Source organism: Xyrauchen texanus, chromosome 24 (assembly GCF_025860055.1).
Source record: "Xyrauchen texanus isolate HMW12.3.18 chromosome 24, RBS_HiC_50CHRs, whole genome shotgun sequence".
Classification (NCBI taxonomy): Eukaryota; Metazoa; Chordata; class Actinopteri; order Cypriniformes; family Catostomidae; genus Xyrauchen; species Xyrauchen texanus.
The window spans coordinates 2,931,911-2,956,111 of record NC_068299.1 but is presented as its reverse complement, the minus strand read 5'-3'; the positions used below and the strand labels follow the sequence as shown (position 1 = coordinate 2,956,111).

General features: G+C 39.0%; 3 protein-coding genes across 7 annotated transcripts in view; 1 reads left to right on the top strand and 2 right to left on the bottom strand.

Annotated features, from left to right (window-relative positions):
- ntpcr (nucleoside-triphosphatase, cancer-related) lies at positions 1-4,271 on the bottom strand. Of its 2 annotated transcripts, none has more exons than XM_052089604.1 (5): positions 4,159-4,271; positions 2,710-2,872; positions 2,524-2,620; positions 2,071-2,271; positions 1-769 (listed from the first exon to the last, which is right to left on the bottom strand). In XM_052089604.1, the coding sequence occupies exons 1-5, from the start codon at positions 4,187-4,189 to the stop codon at positions 701-703; spliced, it is 561 nt and encodes a 186-aa protein (XP_051945564.1). In that variant the 5' UTR covers positions 4,190-4,271; the 3' UTR covers positions 1-700. The 2 variants fall into 2 exon arrangements, with proteins under 2 accessions (XP_051945564.1, XP_051945565.1); XM_052089605.1 differs by having other exon boundaries at positions 2,093-2,271.
- A 661-nt stretch (positions 4,272-4,932) lies between these two features.
- On the bottom strand, positions 4,933-7,995 carry map10 (microtubule associated protein 10). The gene has a single exon (XM_052089562.1). The coding sequence runs from the start codon at positions 7,876-7,878 to the stop codon at positions 5,464-5,466; it is 2,415 nt and encodes an 804-aa protein (XP_051945522.1). The 5' UTR covers positions 7,879-7,995; the 3' UTR covers positions 4,933-5,463.
- Positions 7,996-9,366: 1,371 nt separating this feature from the next.
- Positions 9,367-24,201, top strand: part of LOC127617569 (signal-induced proliferation-associated 1-like protein 2) — a 164,285-nt gene continuing 149,450 nt past the window's right edge. For all 4 annotated transcript variants that reach the window (XM_052089542.1, XM_052089544.1, XM_052089543.1 and 1 more), the window contains exon 1: positions 9,367-9,491. The gene's annotated coding sequence lies outside the window, so the exon portion shown is untranslated. The remainder of the gene's footprint in view (positions 9,492-24,201) is intronic.

Below are 24,201 nucleotides of genomic sequence, written 5' to 3'. Positions count from 1 at the left end.
TTCAAATATACATTTATTTTCCTGTCCAATGGGAAACACACAGGAAACATTTGTCTATACATGAGAAAAGGTCGACACCTCAGTGGTCCGTGTCCAGCTGAAGACGTCAGAAATGTTGTCGGGCTGACAAGTGTTCTAGAGGGCATCACCCCCTTTTTTTGTTTTATCTGAGTCAGTCCAGAACATTTTCATCCATCGTTTACTCCAGAACAGCATCTCCATGACTCTCCTCCCCTCTTTATCCCAGTCCGCCTGCTCTGAATCAATAATGCAGAGGAGGATCAAGGCATGTTGAATTGCTTAATCACATGCATGAATTTTACATGTGTGACACACTGCTCTGAATGGAGGATGTGGGTGTTATTAAGGGCTCAGTGGCGCTCAGAAATGAAAATTCTGTCATCATTTACTCACCCGTATGTCATTCCAAACCGACATGACTTTCTTCCGTGGAAAACAAGAGATGTTAGGCAAAATGTTTGTGATTAACAGCCCCAATAGTTTAATTTAATTGCATATATTTTTTTTTATACAATTAGTAAATACAATTAAATGGTGACTGAGTCTAACATTCTGCCTAAAATCTCCTTTTGAGTTTGGAACCACATAAGAGTGAGTAAATGACAAAAAAAATAACAACTAGGGGGTGAAAATATATATGATCAGTTTCTTATTGTCCATAATGTCCACTTCTCTGTATTTATTTGAGGCATTCCTTTAGTGCAGACACAATGTCATCAATAATCGTCTCTCTGTTTTCCTTTGTGACCTGCGGACAGAAAAACAGAAAACAAATGTTCCAGGTTCAATATAATCAGCAATCGAGCTCAATCGACAGCATTTGTGGCATATTGTTGATTACCACAAAAAATGAATTTAGACTCATCCCTCAAAAATGGGAGTTACAGTGAGGCACTTACAATGGAAGTCAATGGGGCCGATTTTTAGAGGGTTTAAAGGCAGAAATGTGAAGCTTATGGTCGCTTTAGGGTTTACGGCGTTACGTCGCCATGGAAACGAAGTTGTACAATTGGATATAACTGTACACAGAAATGGTTACTAAGCAATTTTATCACACTAAAAATCATGTTTACATGCATTTCCTTTATGTTTTGGATTGGCCCCATTGACTTCCATTGTAAGTGTCTCATTGTAAACAACGATTTTTAAGGCAAAGGAGGGACGAGTTGAAATATTTGTGGTAATCAACATTAGAAAATATTGAGCATTATTAAAGTAATAGTTCATCCAAAAATGAAGATTCTCTCATCATTTACTCACCCTCATGCCATCCCTGATGTGAATGACTTTCTTTCTTCTGCAGAACACAAATTAAGATTTTTAGTAGAATATATCAGCTCTGTAGGTCCATACAATGCAAGTGAATGGTGACCAGAACTCTGAAGCTCCAGTGATTTAATCCATATCTTCAAAAGCGATATGATAGATGTGGGTGAGAAACACTTCAATATTTAAGTCCTTTTTTTTTTTTCAATCTCCACTTTCACTTTCACATTCTTCTTCTTTTGTTTTTGGAGACTCACATTTTGTGCATATACTGGGCAGGGAGGAGAATGTATATTAAAAAAGCACTTAAATATTGATCTGTTTCTAAACCACACCTATCAGATCTCTTCTGACGACATGGATTAAACCACCGGAGTCGTATGGATTACTTTTATGCTGCATTTATGTGCTTTTTGGAGCTTCGAAGTTCTGGCCACCATTAATTTATGTTGTATGGACCTACAGAGCTGAGATATTCTTCTATAAATCTTCATTTGAAAGTCATACACATCAGGGATGGCATGAGGGTGAGGAAATGATGAGAGAACTCACTTACTGCATGCTTTCACATGCCTCGTCTGCATGACATACTGGTCTAGACAAACTGGACGATGACTCAAGGATGAACGGCCAAATGTAGCCATACTTATAGTTTCCTCTTTTAGTGCAGACAATGATTTGCAACATCAGTCTGTAGTAGACCTATTTATCAGATGGCCATTGGGCCTGTTAGATACTCTCAGTAGCAAAGGTTTCACCTATGTCAAACTATTATATTCTAACCACAAATATCTTGACGTCCTGCCTGCTGTGCACTTCCTCCACTAGTGCCAGTGGTTTTCCTTTAGGTACAGGGATAGTGCCCAAGATAGAGCAGCTGGAGCTGTCCAGTGTGTGTCTCACCGCACGGATAAACGGCTGACTGAACAACTCCATCTTTCCGATCTCATCAATGACAAACACTCTCCTGTTTCCCTCCCGCATCTGTTAAGAGCACAATAAACACAGCTACTAAACTTTATTTAGATCCAAAGCAAACAATGCAGAAACATGATGATGAACATCAAAAGTCATATAGGTGTGGAATAAAAAAACCTGACAGAACTTTACTTCATTGGGTGAACCATTTAGGGAGGTAATTAGCATCTGTACCTGTAGTTAGCATCTCGTGCATCACTTTAAACAAAACATAATTAGCTAAATACAATGGATTTTTGTTGTCTACATGACACGTACGTCTCTGAATAGAGGGAGAGCAACACTCTCAAACGACTGAAGATCAACGACATACTGTCCCACCCTGTATTCACGTCTGTCTGTGGTGGATTCAGCGCTAGAATCAGAAAGTGTGTTAGTGGAAGACTGGAACAGCATACACACAAGCAATGACTGTCACGTGGAGAGAGACAAGCAGAGATATACCTGACCCGGGACAGACGGCCTCTTTCACCTGAAACTGTGACCACATCAAAGCCGACCCTCCTGCCTCTCTCTCTGACCTCCTCTGTGTAAAAGCCGTTCACTGTGACCCCAGAGGAGACCACCGCCTCATACACTTTCTTCACCAGTGTGGTCTTACCCACACCTAGTAGAGAAACGGACACATTGAGTGAGGGGAATTCGGCATGAGTGTTTTGTTTATCAAGCTGCAAGACAACAACAGCTGCACAGGTCAAACAAATCATTTAAAAAATGCAAGTGAATGGTGACTAAAATTTTGAAGCTGCAGAAAGCACATAAAGACAGCATAAAAGTAACCCGAGTGGCTTAATCCATAGTAAATGGTCTGCACTTATACAGCGCCTTTTTAACATTAGTGGTATTCAAAGCGATTTGCACTGTGTCTCATTCACATATTCACTCACACACCAATGACGGCAGAGCTGCCATTGGGAGCAACTTGGGGTTCAGTGTCTTGCCCAAGGCAAGTGGAGTCATGTGGGCATGTGGATTCATGTGAGCCGGGCCAAGCATCGAGCCACCAACCCTGCGCTCTACCACCTGAGCCACAGCCGCCCCGATCCATGTCTTCAGAAGAAATATGACGTTGTGGGTGAGAAACAGATCAATATTTAAGTCCTTTTATTTACTATAAATTCTCCTCCCTGCCCAGTAGGTGGCGATATGCACGAAGAATTCAAATTGCTAAAAACAAAAGATGAACTCTTAGGAGAGAAGAGCGCTGTTTGAAAGAAGAGATTTATCGAAAAGGTGACTTAACATTATAGGGTACTTTTCTGCTACCTTTATGTGCTTTTTGGAGCTTCACAGTTCTGGTCACATTCACTTGCATTGTATGAGCTGAAATATTCTTCTAAAAATATTATTCTTAATTTGTGTTCTGCAGAAGAAAGTAAGTCATACACATCTGGGATGGCATGAGGGTGAGTAACTTATGAGAGAATGTTCATTTCTGGTTGAACTATCCCTTTAAGTCATCCAGTAAGTACCATGGGATATGTTACCATAGTGATGCCATTTAAAATACCTTGGATTACCATGCAAATACCATGATATATAAATCTGGGAGTGATACAGAACTAAAATACTGTGGTATAACCATCTGCTACTCTTACTGTACCAACACTGTACTATTTTGCAAGTGTTTATAGGTAAAGAATAAAAGATAATAAGGGCTATTTCTGCTTTAATTTACGTTTAGGTTTATATATCGTACTTCAAAGAGTCCTTAAGTTGAAGACATGCCACCTAAACAGTCTATAAGAAATAAAACAATTATAGTCGTGTTTGTTTACTCTTCCATGATAACAGAAGCTGAATGTCATGTGGATACGCGGAGTAAAATTAATTAGTTTTTAAAATATTATTACGTTTGCAGCGTTTACATGATACATTTCTGTGTTAATTTACCGGGAACGCCAGTCAGAAACACGTGCTTCATCTTAGACGATTCTAGCTGGTTGGTTTAGCTTTGAAATCCATAAATGCACACTGCATACTGCATTCTACTTCCGGTAGCATTATGTTGACGCAGGCGCAGTGGGCTCACTGTTCACTTTATATGTAAACAGTAAACACATAATCTGCTGTTTGGATTAATATATATATATATAGTCTTATAAAGAATATAGAATATATATAAAAGCAGTTTGTTTATGATTTAACTTCTTCTAATCATATATAAATTAAATAAATGTATTAAATTGTATTAATTATATAAATATATATAATCATATAAATATTTATCGTACATAAAAAAATTGTCATATAAATATTTATAAAAATATAAATAGGTTTATACACTGACAAAATATCATACAAAAAGCACCATATAAATAACACTGTACATGAATGGGTAATCATACATTACCATACTACCTACTGTGCATGATTTCTCTGCTTCCTGTGTCATGCTTTGTAATTACATCTGTCATGCAACTGGAATGCCTTCTGACATACCTTATATTGGAGAACTTCCTGTTGTGCCCATCTTTAAGATACTACATTAAAGGCTGTTATCAGAGTCAGGAATAACAACTTTGAACATGCCAAGTTTTTATTTTTTTGTCATTGCATTACAGTTGCATGTAGTGCACACACAGGTAATGTTCCTATACTGTGTTTATTTGTATATATTAAAACTCTGTTTCATAATGCGGTGGTTCTAAACAATGCTGTACTTAATTCAATCAATTATAAAGGATACGTAAAGTACTGTATATACATTTATTATTATAATAATAATAATACTATATATAAAGATTTACATTTCCAGACGTATTGTAACACCTTGTAGTTATATTGTTGTTGTTTTTATCACAGACTATATGGTGGAATTAAAATTATTATTGCATTAGGAAAAAAACCTTTATATATATTGATTGGGGCAGTGGTGGCTCAGCGGTTAAGGCTCTGGGTTACTGATCAGAAGGTTGTGGGTTCAAGCCCCAACACCACCAAGACACCACTGTTGGGCCCTTGAGCAAGGCCCTTGAACCTATCTGCTCCAGGGGTGCTGTATCATGGCTGACCCTGCACTCTGACCCCAGCTTAGCTGGGATATGTGAAAAATAAATAATTTCACCATGTATATGCAGAAATGTATGTATAATGTGTGACAATTGGTCAAATTAAATTAAATATATACTTTCAACTTATATCATAGCCAATAAATGCAGTTCTATACAAAAATGCGTTTTATGTAAAATTGCAAAATCACAGTGTATATCCTGGAAGTTTGTTGATCACCAGTTCGGAAATATGATGGTAATTCTTGTCCAATCCCAGAGAACCCAGTTTATCTCGTTCCTCCGCAGCATCCACATGGTCTGATGAGTTATTAGAGGACAAAACAGAGTCTACAGACACCCGACTAAGTGTCCTGTCTTTATTTGCAGGGTTACTGTCAAAGCTCTCAGATGTTCCAAATGTCCTCTGGACAGACGGAGTCTTTGAGGTCTCAGGCCTCTGTTGACATTCGGAGTTGCCGGAGGACGCTGGCACAGACCCGTCATCACTGTAATCTGAAGACAGACTGAGAGCAGAGGTGCAAAGACGAGGTCGGAGGACGTGTGTGCTTTTGAGAGAACGTAGTGGAGAGTTCTCCACCTTGACTGGGACTGGAAGATCTTTCCTTCTGTGAGATCCACTGTCTGTGCTAGAATGCTCGCTTGAAACACTGTTTCTCTTATATCTGTATGGTTCTGGACTGCTAAATGGGTCAGGTGAGTTTCCGTCTGTTGCGTCCAGACTTGTGAAGTCATCCTGGTACTCTTGTTCTGGAGAACTAGTCGAGCTTGTCCTATGAGGAGGGCTGTTTGGTCTACTTTCGTCCCTGCCACTTTCACTTAAAATCTGGTTTCCGTGATTGGTTATATTTGAACTAGGGTGGACATTCTGGTCCCTATGGTCAGAATAATGACAAAGTGCACTTGGAATATGGACTCGAACATTTTGGTCTGGCTCAGGAAAGAAAGCTTTGTTTTTTGGCACATTTTTGAAGGATGCAACATGTTTTGTAAGACTTGTATTTGTTCTAGAGCTTGATTGCGATTTTGATGTAGTTTCACATGGTGCTGGGTCAATCTCAGTGCTGCCAATTAATGTTTCAATAGCTTCATCTAACTTGACACCTCGTCTTAATGACTTACGAGCATGTTTAGGGTCAGACAATGTTTGTTTGTGCATTTGGACTTGGTTTATTGCCTGGTATTCCATGCATTCATGCCGTTTTGTAACACCTGGTTTCACCTGCTTTAGCCGGAGATGAAAGGTCTTTGTCAAGCCATATCTAAGTTTTCTCTTCGGGGGTGACTTTGCACCACTTCCCCACTTTGCTGATGGAGACATGGTTGATTTGATGTACCCTTTTACCTTGGATTGACAATGTCTATGTGTAGGACTCTGTGAGGAAGCAGCGACTGTTTTCTGATGCTCAGATTTGGGTTTTGCTGCTGGTGCAGATGTGTACAACCAGGCCAGGTTTGGATGAACCGATAAGGGTTGCTGCTGTGATCTCTGGCCATTAAGCTGTGATAGTTCAATAAGTAAAGCATTCAGAAGGGGCAACTGTTGAATAACATCGCCAAGCGGAGCTGGGCCAGATTCTCTATGTTGTGTCCTTGGAGTGGAAGTTAACTTTCTCGATGACATCTCTGAAACACCATGCATGCCAGCTGATTCTGCATCATTATTGTCCTCCTCTGGGTCTTCTACTATACTAAGACCCTCCATTTCCACATTTAACATTTTGCATTTCTCAGCTGAAAGCTCATGTTGGTTCTCAACATTAGAGTGGTAAAACAGTGGAGGAGGGCAGAATGTAGTGTACTCATCTGTACTGTGACCATAAGCAAATTCCGACCATGAGCATTTCTGTTTTGCATGTTCAGTTTGAGTAAAAGCTGCAACACCTGAGTGTGTTGCTTCTGATATGACTTTATCCACAGGTTGTCCATCAAAACTGACATGTTGAGACAGAATATTAACAGCACAGTTTTCATGTTTTTCAGTTTTTAGCAACCTTGCACTTTCTTTTCCATGGGTCACACCGACTTCATAGACTCTATTATCTGTGATATGAGGAATTAAATTTGCTCCTAGACTTACAACCTTATACGCCAGGGATATAGCACCTATGTTGTTACACATTAGATTGCAAAGTGGGCAAATTAGCCTCTCTCCATATGCAGTTGGGGTGCCAATGCCATGCTTGCCCACATCCATCTTAATTCTCTCCGTTGCTTTGGCAAGAGATACCAAGGAGCTCCCTATAAGTTTGGGAATGTCATCTTTTACGTCCAAGACCATGGCATAGAGTGGGGTGTTTGACAAATGGGCGTGGAGAGAATCCAAGTTGATTTTAAACAGGCATGATTTGCCTTTGTGGAAAGAATATTCTGGGGTGTCTCCATCATTTAGTTGAGATAGAGCCTCAGGTGATACGCACAGTTCATCATATCCTGATTTAGATGGAAAGTCCTCTTTTTCTGAGCGGTATATAAGCAGCGTTGGGAAATCTAAGAACCGGACAGCTACAGCGGGATCCAAAATATTGCAACGTGAAGAATCCAAGCGAAGATAATCGATCACAATTTCTAATGAGAAGAGAGTTTCGTGCGTAGATGACATGTTATTTCCTACAAGAGTAAAAAAAAAAAATGCACTCAAAAATAATAAAAAAGTAGATATTATTTTATATATTGCATTCAACGGAGATTAAACTCAACGCGGACTCGAGAACGGAAGCGTCGCATCACCTAGCAACGACACTGTCGCGGAGTCTGACGTCATGCGCGCCCGTGGGTTGCTGGGAGTTTTAGTCCATTTGCAACATTGTAGCGTTTTCGAGGAAAGTAGAAGATTAATTTAGCATGTAAAATTACTACAAGCTAAGTAAAACACCTTTAGAAGAATCTCATCTTTTTAATTCATATATATATATATATATATGAATAAAAAGATGAGAGTCTTCTAAAGGTGTTTTACTTAGCTTGTAGTATATTATATACATATATATATATATATATATATATATATATATATATATATATATATATATATATATATATATATATATATAATCGTAATTCAATCTAATATTTAATATTCATCCTATTATTAAATATATACAAATATATTTAATCATGTTAATTTAATTTAGCTTAAAGTCAATTTCACAAAATTTTATACAACCACAAGACACTCTTTTTTTTGTAAAATCCCAGTTTGTCTGCCTAATTTGTATAAAAGACTTCCTTCGTGAGCCTCTGACACACACCCACAGACTTGCACTTGCACTCCATATAAACATTGACAATTGTAATATTGTGCACTACTTTTTCAGACCACTGCACATTCATACTTATTTTTTTATTGTTTTGTGTATGTATATTTCTTATTCTCCTCTGATATTTCTTATGTGCTGTACCTATGTACTGTACATTTCTTATTACTTTTGAATATTTCTACATCTTTACACACATAATTCTAATTTAACCCTTATGTACATTTTAATTCTCACGTAGTTTTACATGCTTTATATGCTTTTAGGTTTTCATCTTTATCTTTTTATTTAATTTCTTGCATCACATTTAAATAGTTCTTTCACACTTTCAGAAAACAGATTTTATGCATTTTTTAAAACTATTTTATAAATATATATTTGAAGTCAACATAATCTCTAATATTCTGGGTGGGCCTGGGTCTAATTTGGGCCCACCCTTGGCTACGCCACAAATTGTACCTATGCATTGACAATAAAGAACTCGACTTTTAATTGCTCATTGTTTTCCCTCAATCCTCCAGTTGGGGTCACTATTACTCCATGTTCACATCATGGTTGCTTGCAAATTATTTTCTATCAGCAATAATATTTCATCCTTAAATATAACAAAGCACCATACCCTTTCAGTTTAAATTACCTGGTGCGAAAACAATGAAAATACCCAGTCAAACTTCAATGTCTATTTAAGGCTGTTTATATATGCCAGCCCCCCCTGTGAACAAGTGAGTGGGCGGAGGCTTGGTAGCGGCTGGACCAATCATCAGCCGCGGTGGGCGGAGCCACAGACCGGCTTCATGTCAGCAGAACAAACGCCAGTAGTTGGATGTGAGTGAGTGGAGGTGAAACACTCCAGCTGCCGGGACAATTCAAAAGTAATGACTACATTAGTACTGACTGACAATTTATAAGGAATGACTACATTATTACATCATGGGAATTTGTGAAACATCCGCTGAAGGTAAGGGCATCTTTACTCACTTTTTGCGATTCGCTCTTATTAGTGCACTTATTAGTGCACACTGACAGATAGTTGCAGTGTTTAGTGTAATAAAACCGTGCTTGGTTGCAAAGTTAAGTGCAAGGGTTTTGTTTCTTTTAGTTTAGTTTTTTCCCCGGTTTGGTCTCATTAACACTGCCTTTGTCTCAAAACCTAGCGAGTTGCCTACTACCTAGACAGCATCATGTTTCGGGGCATCATAGGTAGTCGTGTGCAGCAGTTTTGGGGATTTTCGGCGTGTTCGGAGTCAGTCAGAGCTTATAAAGCCTAAAAGTGCTGTTTATGTAGGCAGTACACTCGATTTTAGGTCACAGCTGTAATGTTTGGCAGATTTGTCCTCACCATTGTTTAGGACGTGCGTCCTTGAAACAATGCTTGCAGGGGCGTAGCAATCATTTAAAAAGTGAGGGGGACAAAAAGATGAGTGCAAGACGAACATAATTATATAAGATGTATTTTTAAGGCTCTCAATCCATTACATTAATTTATTGAATTCATTACATGACTGACCAGGGCATTTTAACTTTTAGACATTTGCTGTATGTAAACACTTTTGCCCTGTGAAAAAGTGCTAGGGACGAACTTTGGATTTATTAAAAGTGAGGGGGACATGTACCCTTATCCCCCAAGTATTCTACCCCCATGAATTCAGGTGAGGGTGTCTGAATCTAGCCTAGCGACTGGCACCATTACTTTCCTTACCATGGGCTGTTTTAACCTATGGAAGTTTTAGGTTCAAATGTACTTTTAAATGACAGAAAGAGAATAACGGCAGTCAAAAAAGTCGATTTATCAAGAAACAGGCTGACGACATGACCACTAGAGGGCTCCCGTTTGTCCCTATGGAATAACAATCCAGTTAAAGGGGTAGTTCCTCTAAAAAATAAATTCTCTCATCATTTACTCACCCTCATGCCATCCCAGATGTGTATGACTTTATTTCTTCCGCTGAACACAAATGAAGGTTTTTAGAGAATATCTTCGCTCTTTAGGTCCATACAATGCAAGTGAATAGTGAGACACTTTGAAGCTCGAAAAAACGCAAATACAGGCAGCATAAAAGTAATCCAAAAGCTTCTGAAGCGATCCAATAGATTTTGAGTGAGAACAGACCAAAATATTACTCACTTTTTTCACTGTGCATCTCGCCATTGCTGTCTCTAGGCGCAATCATGATTTCAAGCTCGATTACACTTCCTAGCGCTTGATGCATGCGTAGAGCGGTAGATGGCGCTCTAGGAAGTGCAATCGAGCTTGAAATCAGCTTGAAGTAGAGTTATATTTTGGTCTGTTCTCATCCAAAATCAATAGGATCGCTTCAGAAGACATGGATTTAACCACTGGAGTAGTTTAGATGACTTTTACGCTGCCTTAATGTGTTTTTGAGAGCTGCAAAGTTCTGGCAACCATTCACTTGCATTGTATGGACCTACAGAGCTGAGATATTCTTCTAAATATCTTCGTTTGTGTTCTACAGAAAGTCACACATCTGGGATGGCATGAGGGTGAGTAAATAACGAGAGAAGTTTCATTTTGGGTCAGCTATAATTTTAAATAATGGCATAGTTGTCAAATAATGGCATCTGAACTATCTGTACCATATGATGGTATCTTTTTCTACATACCCTTTACAGTCTTTGCAAGGCAGGATTAAAAATTAGATGGTCTTGAACTAAATACCTAAACATTTTAGACGGGTAAAACTGTTAATCTACAACACCGATACCAGTATGCATGTGTTCACTTTGGATACTAAAGGCAGTTAAATTATATTACTGTTTACTGTTGGCTGTAGACTGTGCTGCAACAAACCAATGTACTACATTTATTTAAAAAAAATGTTGTATACATTTGCTAATTGATTTAAGATGACCCTCTTTTAGACAACAAATAAGTATATATTGATCAACTTGCTTTAGGTTTTGGTTTATCAGACATTTTGACTTGTACCATAGTATGCAGCGTTGGGCAAGAAATATTTTCACAATATTTGTATTAAAAAAAATATTGCAATATCCAATTCCATAGTCAACCCATGGCCAAGGGATCGGTAAGTAGTTTATCACATTTACATTTATTCATTTGGCAGACGCTTTTATCCAAAGCGACTTACAGTGCACTTATTACAGGGACAATCCCCCCGGAGCAACCTGGAGTTAAGTGCCTTGCTCAAGGACACAATGGTGGTGGCTGTGGGGATTGAACCAGCGACCTTCTGATTACCAGTTTACCTGTTATATGCATTAGACCACTACACCACCACTCCAGTGATGGTGTATTGTAGTTTATCTTCATAGAGATATGTCTGCATTCAACTTGCACTTCCAATGAAATTAAATAGTAATTTAAATAATGAAGTGTTAAAAAAATCCTTCCATTTGCTGTCACGCAAATATCCAGTTGGGATTGGGATATTCGCCCAGCCCTAATGGTATATGTAGGGGCTATGGTAATTCCATGTTATTTGGGCTTGAGGTAATGCCATGGTTTTTTGGTGTTTTTCCCCCTTTGTAATTCCTTGGTTTTGGTATGGTATACTGTAAAGATTGATATCTTAATAGTATGTGATTGAGATAATCATTTAGTACTATGGTGTATATCATAGTACCATCCATAGACTGTAAAAAAAGATGGACGACGCCCCATCGCTCTTTTCCATTGGTGAGAACTGAAGCCGCCAGTGTCCCGATATGGAGCTGACATCTTGGGACTTGAGTCTGTGCAGTTGCGATATCGGGACCAGACCTGCGCAGTAGTGAGCAGGAAGTAAAGCCGCGAAATCAAGGCCCCGCCCTCACTCTCGCTGAATCAAGCACACGCCCCTGCACTTTTGACTTTTGACGGTGTGAAATAATGAATTATAGAAATTTAGATATTAAATTTGAAGCTCCAATCTCCTCAGTCCTCCAACGATCCCGAAAAAAAGTCTGTTGGTGCTTCAGTGACTACTTCACTCAGAGAACCTGTCAATCACAGCTGTCAATCATGATGTCACAGCAGCGTTTTTATAGCATCAAATAACTAAAAACAAACTTATTTTGAAAACAAACACTTGAAATGACATCAACGTGATAGAAACGACAGTAAATGACAGAAACTATCTTTGGAAAAAAGATATGTGAAGTGTAATTTAATTATTTAGTTGGTCTCACATCCCGTTGAATAACATGGGGAGGCGGGGTTTATGACCTATACTAGGACCAGTCACCGGGGGGCGATCGAGACGTTTTGGCTTCACTTTTGAGGGCTTGTGCGGCACACTTGGTACCATCGTACCATCACTGTACAACAGCACCACAACAAAAAAGATCACAGCCTGTGATTCCTCATGCTTAATGAGCTGTCATTTTTATGCTAAAAAAAAAGAAATATCATAAATACTCTGCAAAGAGTCAGATATTGATCTTATAAAGAACTTGTCAGTGTGAGTGGATTCCCTCTACTGAACAGCCAATGCATATTAGATTATGGTCAGAAAATTGCACATTTGAGTGAGCAAGTTACTTAGCCTAGTCTTTACTTACCCTGGAGTGGTGGTGGTGTAGTGGTCTAAAGCACATAACTGGTAATCTGGTCATCAGAAGGTTGCTGGTTCGATCCCCACAGCCACCACCATTGTGTCCTTGAGTAAGACACTTAACTCCAGGTTGCTCCGGGGGGATTGTCCCTGTAATAAGGGCTCTGTTAGTCACTTTGAATAAAAGCGTCTGCCAAATGCATAAATGTAAACGTAGTCCTTGTCAAGGTTAAACCATTGGTTTTCTTCATAGTCGTATCATTGTGTGACGACAAAGTCATCATCTTGGGGAGAAAACTTGGGGAACATGAGAAGGGTTTGTTTATTTGTTTTATCCTGGCAAATAATACGATCATCAGTTTCTTCACACCTGTGAAGCGTTCACCTTTCATAGACTCAAATTTGCATTTTTTCTTAAAGCGTAACGACATGTTTTTGTTAACAGTTCTGACAGTTGGGGGTTTATGCAGCCATTTGCAAAGAGCTCATCTCAACGACATTAGCCAATGTGTGTTCAAAATAGTCTTATGATAGACTTTGTTGTTAATAGAGTTGTTGTAGACTTTGTTTATATATGTGAAATTTGAGTATTAATTCATTGTGATTGATGTTTAAGCTTCCTCTATGTCACCTTGCATTTCCATGGATGGAACAATACTTTTTTTTTTCCTGTCCCTTAGTTTAGATTGCATGGTGATGGCATCTTCATGTCAAAGCAAGTTACATGGCTGGGTCTTTCCTTTGTTGGTTAAATGTTGTGGCTGATATGTCAGTGCACCACTAATATCTAAGCTGAAACAGTTGCAGTTTTTTGATGCATGGGTCACAGGTCTGCTCTTACGTGGTACCGACAGCAGGGAAAAATACAATGCTAAATGCAACTACCCTTATAATGGTGTGTAGTAGGCTTATCTACTTTTTCCCTCAATTTGGAAAGCCCAATTCCCAATGCGCTCTTAAGTCCTCGTGGTGGCGTAGTGACTCGCCTCAATCCGAATCTCAGTTGCCTCTGCGTCTGAGACCGTCAACACATGCATCTTATCACATGGCTTGCTGAGGGCGTTACCGCGGCGACATAGCGCATGTGGAGGCTTCACGCCATCCACCGCAGCATCCACGCACAACTCACCACATGCCCCAACGAGAGCGAGAACCACATTATAGTGACCACGAGGAGGTTACCCCATGTGACTCTAGCCTCCCTAGCAACCGGGCCAATTTGGTTGCTAAGGAGACCTGGCTGGAGTCATTTGAACTCGCGACTCCAGGGGTGGTAGTCATCATCAGTGTTTACTCGCTGTGCTACCCAGGCCTCCGGCTTATCTACTCTTAAAAGAGATGAGAAAACGTTTCTCATATCTTTTGTTGTTGAGATCAATGATTGTGCGTCCAACTTAAGTGATTTAGGCATGGACGGCATCACCAACTGCCCCCCCCCCCACCCGGTCAACAACTTTGGGGGCGTGTTGAAGCTGATTTAGTGATTAAGAAATGGACATTTGAATTCGGCTACATCATTTGCAAGGCCTACTTTCTTTGTTCCAATTTAGTGACAGAATACAAATAGATTGATAACATTTTTCAACCCAACAGCTCTCAAACAAATCTTAGCATCACTTCTAATCTGCTGAATGTTGGAAAAGAAGATCTTGAGATTTGCTGTTCTGGCCCAAAGGATGTCAAGACAACTGTTTCTCGCTGTTATCACCCTCGTCGGGTTTTCCCAGAAAAGACGAAATGGACACAGAATAAAATGGATTAGTAGAGTCCATCTGCTTCGTGCTTTACTGGCATTCACAGAGTTGGGCATCCCTGATTTAGTAACAATTGGTCATTTTTTTCCCTCTGTTAAAACTGTCTTTCCTTTTTATTGAGTTCCTTATTGGTGCTTGCTAAGGCACCATTACACCATTTGTGCTATGGATACCTTAAAACAGGCAACTTCTTGAGGAAAAGTTTGCTATTACTATTCTAAGCTATCATAATTGACATTTAATGGACAAAAAAAAAAAAAACAGCAAAAAATCAGAACCCAAGCCATACCTAGAGACCAGAATATCATAAAGACTCGAGGGTGAACTTTTGGTCTCGGCAACCACTCGGAACACCCTAGCACATGGTAATGCCCTGGCAACCACCCACAACATCTTAGCAGCCTGGCGACAACGTTTGCATGGGCAAAGAGCAATAACATGATCAGATAATGTAAAAATCTAGTTTATTGTTTGGTCTGTCAACGTTTGGTTTCATGTTGACAGACTTCATACTTGCTAATGGACATCAGCTGCAACTGGCATCATCAAATCAAATCCCTGCCAGCTGCTAGTCGACAGCAGAAGAGGCTTGTTTGTTTGTTTTTTGAACTGTATTTGTGTAGCAGTTGTCATTTGGCCTAAATGCAAGTATCAATACATTATTCTATGTTAGTTAATCAGAAAACTCAGCTTTCTGCCAGTGGCTTATGGGGTGAAATGTAAAGCATTCTGTTGTTTTGTCCAAACAATAGCAGACTGGTGAAGTGTTTGGGAGCATGTTTGTAGGGATGGCTATTGATACAGATTTCCCGATTCGATTCCGAGCTCTCCGTTAGATTCGGTTCTGATTCATAAAGGTATATTTCAGTATAAATGTCCATTTTGCTTACACATTAAATACATTCTCTCTCAGCTAATGCTGCTAATTATACAGTGGACCTTCTATTTAAGTACATTTTGAAAATAGTAATTTTATCATTTTAATTTCATCATTTCACATTTTATCATTTTAAAATCAATGTATTACGTCAATAAATATGATGTCTTGATATTGTGCAATATAGTAATTGCATAGCCTAAATGTATTTTGTTACATGTTTATTGTTTACATTCACAATTTGTAGTATTTACAAATATGTACAGTGATATGTAGAACAAGTGCTAAAACGGTACTGTTTCTTTAAGAATAGTGGAAGTTCACTGAGCGTCTTGTGTTGGTTTAGCACACATTAACGAGAGTGGAGTCGCAGTGCTTCATTACCGCATCCATCCATCTATATACTGCATATATCATGATACGAGTAATTTTATATCATGATAACAATATACAGTTGAAGTCTGAAGTTTACATACACGTTAGCCAAATACATTTAAACTCAATTTTTCACAATTCCTGACATTTAATGGTAGAAAACATTCCCTGTCTTAGGTCAGTTATGATCACTGCTTAATATTAAAGGGGTCATGACATGGTTTTTTTTATTGTATTATTATGTTCCCTTAGGTGCAATTATAGTATTAATATATTTTTTTTTAAGAAAAACTTTTAAAATCTAGTGATTTATGACCTTTTCCCACCCTGTTTCTCATCCTCTGATTCAAACAGTCTGTTTTGGGGGCGTTTTCCATTTAAGACTTCAGTGTTAACGCCCACTGTTATGATTGGCTAACGTCAGTGCCTATGTATCAATTATTGACGCCTCCAGCCAGAACAATATGCAAGTGAACTAAGTAAAAACACTGTGATTATTCATAATGAATGAAATTACGCTTTAAAAAGTAGTTTAAAGTTTAAAATAGATTACTTACAGTTTGCGTCGTCGTTGTTCCCAGAATAGTCGGCACGGACTTATCTTTGAGCAACAGTTTTCTGGCAAAGCCAGCATCATATTGAGATTTGTTCTCAAAACAGTCATCCTTAAAATGTACAGAACAAACGCTTAAGTTAACACTGCCGTGACTGGGACGTCCGCAAAAAATAAACTGCATCCATTTTTCCCTGACGTCTGGATCTTTCGGCAGCTTATTCAGAGGTTTTGTTTGACCACAGCCAGGAACAGCACATCTGTGTGGCATCGTAATTTTCCTGTGCACAAGTAGTCTCTGTCAGAGCTCGCTGTCCATCGACTGAACACTTGTGAAGCGCACGGCGATACGAAATGAGCGTAGTTGTCTTGCGCTGGAGGCGGTCATATGCAAATGCTGTTACGTCACTTCTAACCGACACGTCACTTCTAACCATGAATCCAGAACGAGCTGTATTTTGAGCTTGATTAAATAAATGATTCGTTTAGAATGGGGAGGACGTCTTAAAATATTAAACTTGCAGGACGTTTTAATGATACAAAGACCTCTTATATACCAAAAGATCAAGGCAAATTTGGTTTCTCATGTCATGACCCCTTTAAGAATGTGAAATGTCAGAATAATAGTGGAGAGAATGATTTATTTCAGCTTTTATCACATTCCCTTGGCTACCATGGCTGAATCACAACATGCTGATATTCAGTACACTTGCTTTTGTGATGTTGATTACAGTTAATAATACTAATAATAAAACCATTTAATAATATATATTATTGTTATTATGAGTATCATTGTTCTACATTGAATATTAAACTTTTATACAGTAGTAATATTTTTCTGTCGGTATGTCTTCAATGTCACACATCCAGTTAAATAAAGCTCTCATTTCAGCTGGACTTTTATTTTGAAAGATCTTTTGAAATTCTTTTTGTTTGTGAAGTGTTCGTTATATCAAACTTCCCGCGACTCGCGAGCTGAAATCTCCAAGCTGCAATGGTGAAAAAGGTCATTTGAGAGTTGACAGCCAATTATGCTCTAAACTCACTGCTCTGCAGCTCTGCAGATGGATACTATTAGACACACAGCATGAAAATCAAGCATCAAGTAGTGTGTGTTGCGTTTTTTGTGTGCGTGCGCGTGTGTGTGCATGCGCGTGTGTGTGTGAGAAGGAGATAACAGAGCTAAGCCTCTCAGTCATTATGTGGTGCTGAGTGTATATTATTTCATTAAATGACATCCTTCTGCTGTTTAATGATCATACTTGGCCATATCAAATCATTTTTTATTATTTTCAAATACTTAATAGTCTTTGATTTAATCTCAAAATTCTCACATTACATTACATTTTGCTAATGGCAGCATACTTTTAATATGGCACCCAAATTAACAACAAGATGAAATCGTAGCATTTTAATTTGTTTTTGGTATCGTGATATTTCATTTGTGAATTAAATACTTTATAAAGGAAAACTTCTTCATCTTGTATTATTAGCTTTTTGAAAACGCACTCCAAAGTGGATACATTTGAAAATGCCGTTTTCATGTCGTACTGTGGACTGAAAACGGATGCTTTGGAAAACGATGATGCATTTTTAGTCATGTGACCTATCCAACAATCAAGATGGCGGCCCGTGTTATAGCACCGCTGTTGTGCCTGATACTCACTTTGATAGCGTTGTTAAAAAATAAACGTCACTTTGTACAACCTTCACATTGCATTCCTTCAAAGGCGAAGGGGAGTTTATTCGGAATTGGTGTCCAATATTTTTACCCAGCCCTACTGCCTGGTCATTTTTGTTTTGCAATTTGGTTCAGTAGCTAACAGCAGCTTTAAATAACTTTAAAATGAACTTTTTATTGGCTATAAATGCAGCATGTTTTATGCTTTATTTTGTCTTTTGGAATCGGCAGGATGGTACATTTTAATGAACTGTGCTTCTATTAGACACACTAGATGGACTATGATTTGTTTGCTAACTTTAAGTGGCTTCTTGTGTTCTACACACTGTGGAAATGTTTGATTTATTTGCTCAGCTGTTTGTAACGCTCTCTTTAACCTCTGGCTGTATTCTGATACTTGGCTTGAACGTTTGCCATTGTTCCTAGCAAAAGTACTTGAATAAACACATGAAATGTAAGCAGACGTATAGTCATCACTCAGTCAGTTATGTTTTGATCCACCCACCAAACACATGCACGTGTCCATTTCCGACACAATCTCAGTTTGCACTGGGGTGAAGGAGACACCCTGATTGAGTGTCTTACAAACGCTGTAGATTTCAAGCTCTAGTGATTCTTTGCACGATTATTAAAAGGAGAAGCTTTACTGGCCGGGGGAGTTTCTGTTCACTGCTATGTTTGCCTATTGCTGAATTTCCATCCAAAATGTTTATCATCTTTTTAAGCACATTTCTAAAAATTAGACTTAAGAAAATATGAATTGTTGCACGTTTCAATCCACTACGTAATGTGCATTATCATGAGTGAGCCGCCTCGTCATGATGGAGCAGCAGACCTCTTTGCTGTCCTTCTCTGCATATCACTGCCTCCTTCGACAGATCGCGGCAACGTTTTGTGTCCCGTTCCGCATAACTTGGCGGCTCATTTCTGCTTAGTCCCGGTTCTCCCGATGGCCAGTCCGCCCCTGATCGGGCCCAAAGTGCGCCGGCCCACCGGGAAAATTCCTGGCATGCCAGAATGCCAATCTAACCCTGATGGTTACACACTAAACAAATGAATATATGTCCATTACTGTGCTATGCAATCTGTACATTTATAACAACTTGAGATGATTATACATTGTAAACAGACAGACTATATGTGAAAAGGGCTGTGACAGGGTGGAGGGCGGGGCCGGGTCATGATTATACACACTTGGTCCCTTATCAGGCTAATTATGCCTCCGAGAGGGATAAAGGCCGACTGCGGATGGTGGTGCGAGGAGAGAGAGCGTTTACGTTTAAGTTTTTCATTAAAATATTATTTATATTGTCTAGCCGGTTCTCGCCTCCTCCTTTCCCATATATCCCTTCACAAGGACATTTAGCGATAGCTTGTGCATTTCTGCGACTGGGGCAAAATAAAAGAGAAAACGGCTGCACACACACACACTAGCCGCCTGTCAGTCAAACAATGCACATCAATTACGCGATCGCTAGCAAATTATAAAGTTTTGCGCTATTGATTTTTTTTCAACCGCAGAATAAGAATACTAATTTTGTAATAAGTGACTCTTACATTGCGATCGGTTAACACACGAGTATTGTTCAATTCATACGTGCATTTCAAGCAATATTAGCTTCAATAACCTTTCATACAACATATCTAAGCATTATAGCGAGTAAAGAACTTTGCCAAACAGTTAACAGATAAACATCCATCCAGACTGCAGCGATGCTTCCCCTTAACTGTGTGACCGTGACCAACTGAACTGAACCGCGTAGATTCCCCAGCCGGAACATGTGACAGCTGGTACTTCTTTTCTGTGTTTACGGACATAACATAATAACAGAAGGACGAAGGACATCAGCCTGCGATTTTGCGCCAAATCCATCCCGGCAGATAAAAATTCAAATAATTTATGTAAGCTTACCGTAGTGAATCACCTTCAGATAAATACATTGTTTTTGGGTTGTGTACTCAATCAATAATGGCATTTTATTCATTTTAACCAAGAAATCTTCTGTAGTGCAGCTTTAAATAACTGTAGTTTGATCAAATACATTTCCATGCTTATAAAATGAGCGTGTCACTGTCATCGAATATGCCTGACTTTCAACAAGGACACAGTTAATGCACAAAAAAGAACATTAGTCAAAATGTCTATTCTTCTAATTCATTGCATACAGTCTATTTACTCTACCAACCTCTTACGAATGTACTATTTTTGTTTATATCACTGGTGCTTGACAAGGAATGGACTATATAATAGGACGCAGATGGTTCAATAACCAGAGAAGAACCTCAGAATTAAATTGTACTTGACCCAGCCCATTAGCGCTTTGAGTGCGAAATTTCACCAAACCCACTTGCGCCTAGACTTGGCGGTAAAATTCTGTCATATAATAATTTTGCTCGTATGACTTTTAGCTTCTGTTAAACTAGTCTTCTCACTTTTTGCCATATAACGAAAGTGAATTTTTCAGTGAATGCAATCACCGAAGAGAAGTCATTCGGGTTTGGAGCAACATTAGGCTGAGAAAATAATGACCAAATTTTCATTTTGGTTGAATGAAAATGAATGAAATTCCTTTAAGTATGAAGTGTGTATTTATGCATCAATGACCAAAGTGGAAGAACAGTTGTTGCCTACTACTATTGAAGCCATGTTTTTGTTGATGCATTTGGATTTGTGTCATATCCTGTAGCTTGACATATATTTTCCCCTCGTTTTTCTGTCTTGTAGTCTTGTTGCAACATGTGTTAGTGATGCATATTTGTAGTCGATTAGACCAATGTAATCCAACAGGCCATATGCCACATGTGATCTGCCGTTGGCTAATGGACGGATGCTCTCTGACCGTTGCGGCCCATTATTAACACATTTCAACATTGTTGTGTTAATGGAGATGAAATTCAGTGGGATGGCTTCTTGGTTCTCCGCTCTCTTGTCTGGGTAGTCTGCTGCAGGTCTGGGTGGATGATGGGATAAACTATGCAAATGTTGAAATGTGTGGAAGAAAGGAATATATAGGGATATACATATTGGGTTTAGTTCAAGTTAAGCTCAATCAACAGCATTTGTGGCATAATGTTGGTTACCACAAGGTAAACGTAAGAGATTAAACAAGATTTAAGGCTTTACGTCGTCATGGCAACGCATTTGTAAAATTGTGTATAACTTTACATAGAAATGGTTAGTACGTGACTTAAAATGGACTAACGGTGAGTGAGACAAATATTGTTTTTCAAAGTACAAATCCTTTGAGGTTATATAAGTTGCATGCATAATATAATTATTAAAGAATTAGCAACATTTTTTGTCTTAAATAGTTTTAAATGGAGTACAGCAAGTCACACTGCATGCCAACTTCCTGAAAGTATTTAATGTCATCTATGTATATTTTTCCATTTGGTGGCCTCACCAACTGTGAAATCTTTTACAGCATTTGTGTAAATAGGAAAAGGGAAACGGCTGAGTCGAGAGAAAGTGAATAAAACAGAGGCCACATACCTCCTCTCTTTCTCTTAGACGCTCGCCTGTCTAAATGGGGCAGAGGTATGCGCTCTAAATCCCCTCTTATGTCAAATGTGAGGTCGGGAGCATCAGGGTCAGTGCCCCGATTGTCTAGTCACTGGACAAAACAGTGTGGGCTAACCCGTTTCGCCTGTGGCCTCCGAGTCCATGAACATGCGCAAACAACGATTCAGGTCTTTGATTCTCTAAATCCTGACTCAAATCTCAGAGGCCACTTGGTTTGATTTTGTTCACTGAAGACTATCATTGAGAAAGCTGTTGGTCCATAGCGTCAAAGATTAAAACGATTATTATGAAGGTCAGGAACGTGAACTATTAAGCTACTCAAAAATACCTTCAAAATGCAATTTACACAAAACAATAACTCTGCTATGATGAACATGTTTCAGTTTCTGAGTTCAAATTCATTAGGATATTTTTTCTGGGGCTTAAAGTAAAAAAAAAAAGTGGTGTAACCGTCCAGAGATCTAACTATTTCTAAATCTAATTAAATGCTGAAATTCTTTAAAAAGGAAATTGGCTTTTTAAAGAATTCTGACATTCAGTTTGGAGTTCAGGAGATTGTCTTGACCAGGACCACACCCCTAAATGCATTGAAGCAACTGCCATGTGATTGGTTGATTAGATAATTGCATTAATGAGAAATTGAACAGGTGTTCCTAATAATCCTTTAGGTGAGTGTGTCCTGAACTCCAAACTGAATGTCAGAATGGGAAAGAAAGGTGATTTAAGCAATTTTGAGCGTGGCATGGTTGTTGGTGCCAGACGGGCCGGTCTGAGTATTTCACAATCTGCTCAGTTACTGGGATTTTCACGCACAACCATTTCTAGGGTTTACAAAGAATGGTGTGAAAAGGGAAAAACATCCAGTATGCGGCAGTCCTGTGGGCGAAAATGCCTTGTTGATGCTAGAGGTCAGAGGAGAATGGGCCGACTGATTCAAGCTGATAGAAGAGCAACTTTGCCTGAAATAACCACTCGTTACAACCGAGGTATGCAGCAAAGCATTTGTGAAGCCACAACACGCACAACCTTGAGGCGGATGGGCTACAACAGCAGAAGACCCCACCGGGTACCACTCATCTCCACTACAAATAGGAAAAAGAGGCTACAATTTGCAAGAGCTCACCAAAATTGGACAGTTGAAGACTGGAAAAATGTTGCCTGGTCTGATGAGTCTCGATTTCTGTTGAGACATTCAGATGGTAGAGTCAGAATTTGGTGTAAACAGAATGAGAACATGGATCCATCATGCCTTGTTACCACTGTGCAGGCTGGTGGTGGTGGTGTAATGGTGTGGGGGATGTTTTCTTGGCACACTTTAGGCCCCTTAGTGCCAATTGGGCATCGTTTAAATGCCACGGCCTACCTGAGCATTGTTTCTGACCATGTCCATCCCTTTATGGCCACCATGTACCCATCCTCTGATGGCTACTTCCAGCAGGATAATGCACCATGTCACAAAGCTCGAATCATTTCAAATTGGTTTCTTGAACATGACAATGAGTTTACTGTACTAAAATGGCCCCCACAGTCACCAGATCTCAACCCAATAGAGCATCTTTGGGATGTGGTGGAACGGGAGCTTCGTGCCCTGGATGTGCATCCCACAAATCTCCATCAACTGCAAGATGCTATCCTATCAATATGGGCCAACATTTCTAAAGAATGCTTTCAGCACCTTGTTGAATCAATGCCACGTAGAATTAAGGCAGTTCTGAAGGCGAAAGGGGGTCAAACACAGTATTAGTATGTGTTCCTAATAATCCTTTAGGTGAGTGTACATACACACACACACACACACACACACACACACACATATATATATATATGCCACATGATTGGCTGATTAGATAATCAAATGAATAAGTAGGTGTACAGGTGTTCCTAATAAAGTTCTAGGTGAGTGTATATATGTATATATATGTGTGTGTGTGTGTGTGTATATATATATATACACACACACACACACACACACACACATATATATATATATATACACACACACACACACACATATACATACACACACACACACACACACACACACATATATATACACACACACACACATATACACACACACACACACACACATATATATATACACACACACACACACACACATATATATACATATATACACTCACCTAGAACTTTATTAGGAACACCTGTACACCTACTTATTCATTTGATTATCTAATCAGCCAATCATGTGGCAGCAATGCACTGCATAAAATCATGCAAATATGTGTCGAACCTTGAGGCGAATGGGCTACGACAGCAGAAGACCATATTGGGAACTATTTTTAGGACAATACTGTTCCTAATAAAGTTCTTGGTGAGTGTATGTGTGTGTGTGTGTATATATATATACACACACACACACATATATAT

What these genes read in the sequence shown, in the direction of transcription:
- ntpcr (XM_052089604.1), bottom strand. Translation starts at nt 4,189, where the DNA reads ATGAAGCACGTGTTTCTGACTGGCGTTCCCG. An exon ending in GTTTCTGACTGGCGTTCCCG is followed by an intron (nt 2,873 to 4,158) that starts GTAAATTAACAC and finishes TTTCTCTACTAG; the next exon opens with GTGTGGGTAAGACCACACTG. An exon ending in AGGACGTCAAGATATTTGTG is followed by an intron (nt 770 to 2,070) that starts GTTAGAATATAA and finishes TTCTGTCCGCAG; the next exon opens with GTCACAAAGGAAAACAGAGA.
- map10 (XM_052089562.1), bottom strand. Translation starts at nt 7,878, where the DNA reads ATGTCATCTACGCACGAAACTCTCTTCTCATTAGAAATTGTGATCGAT.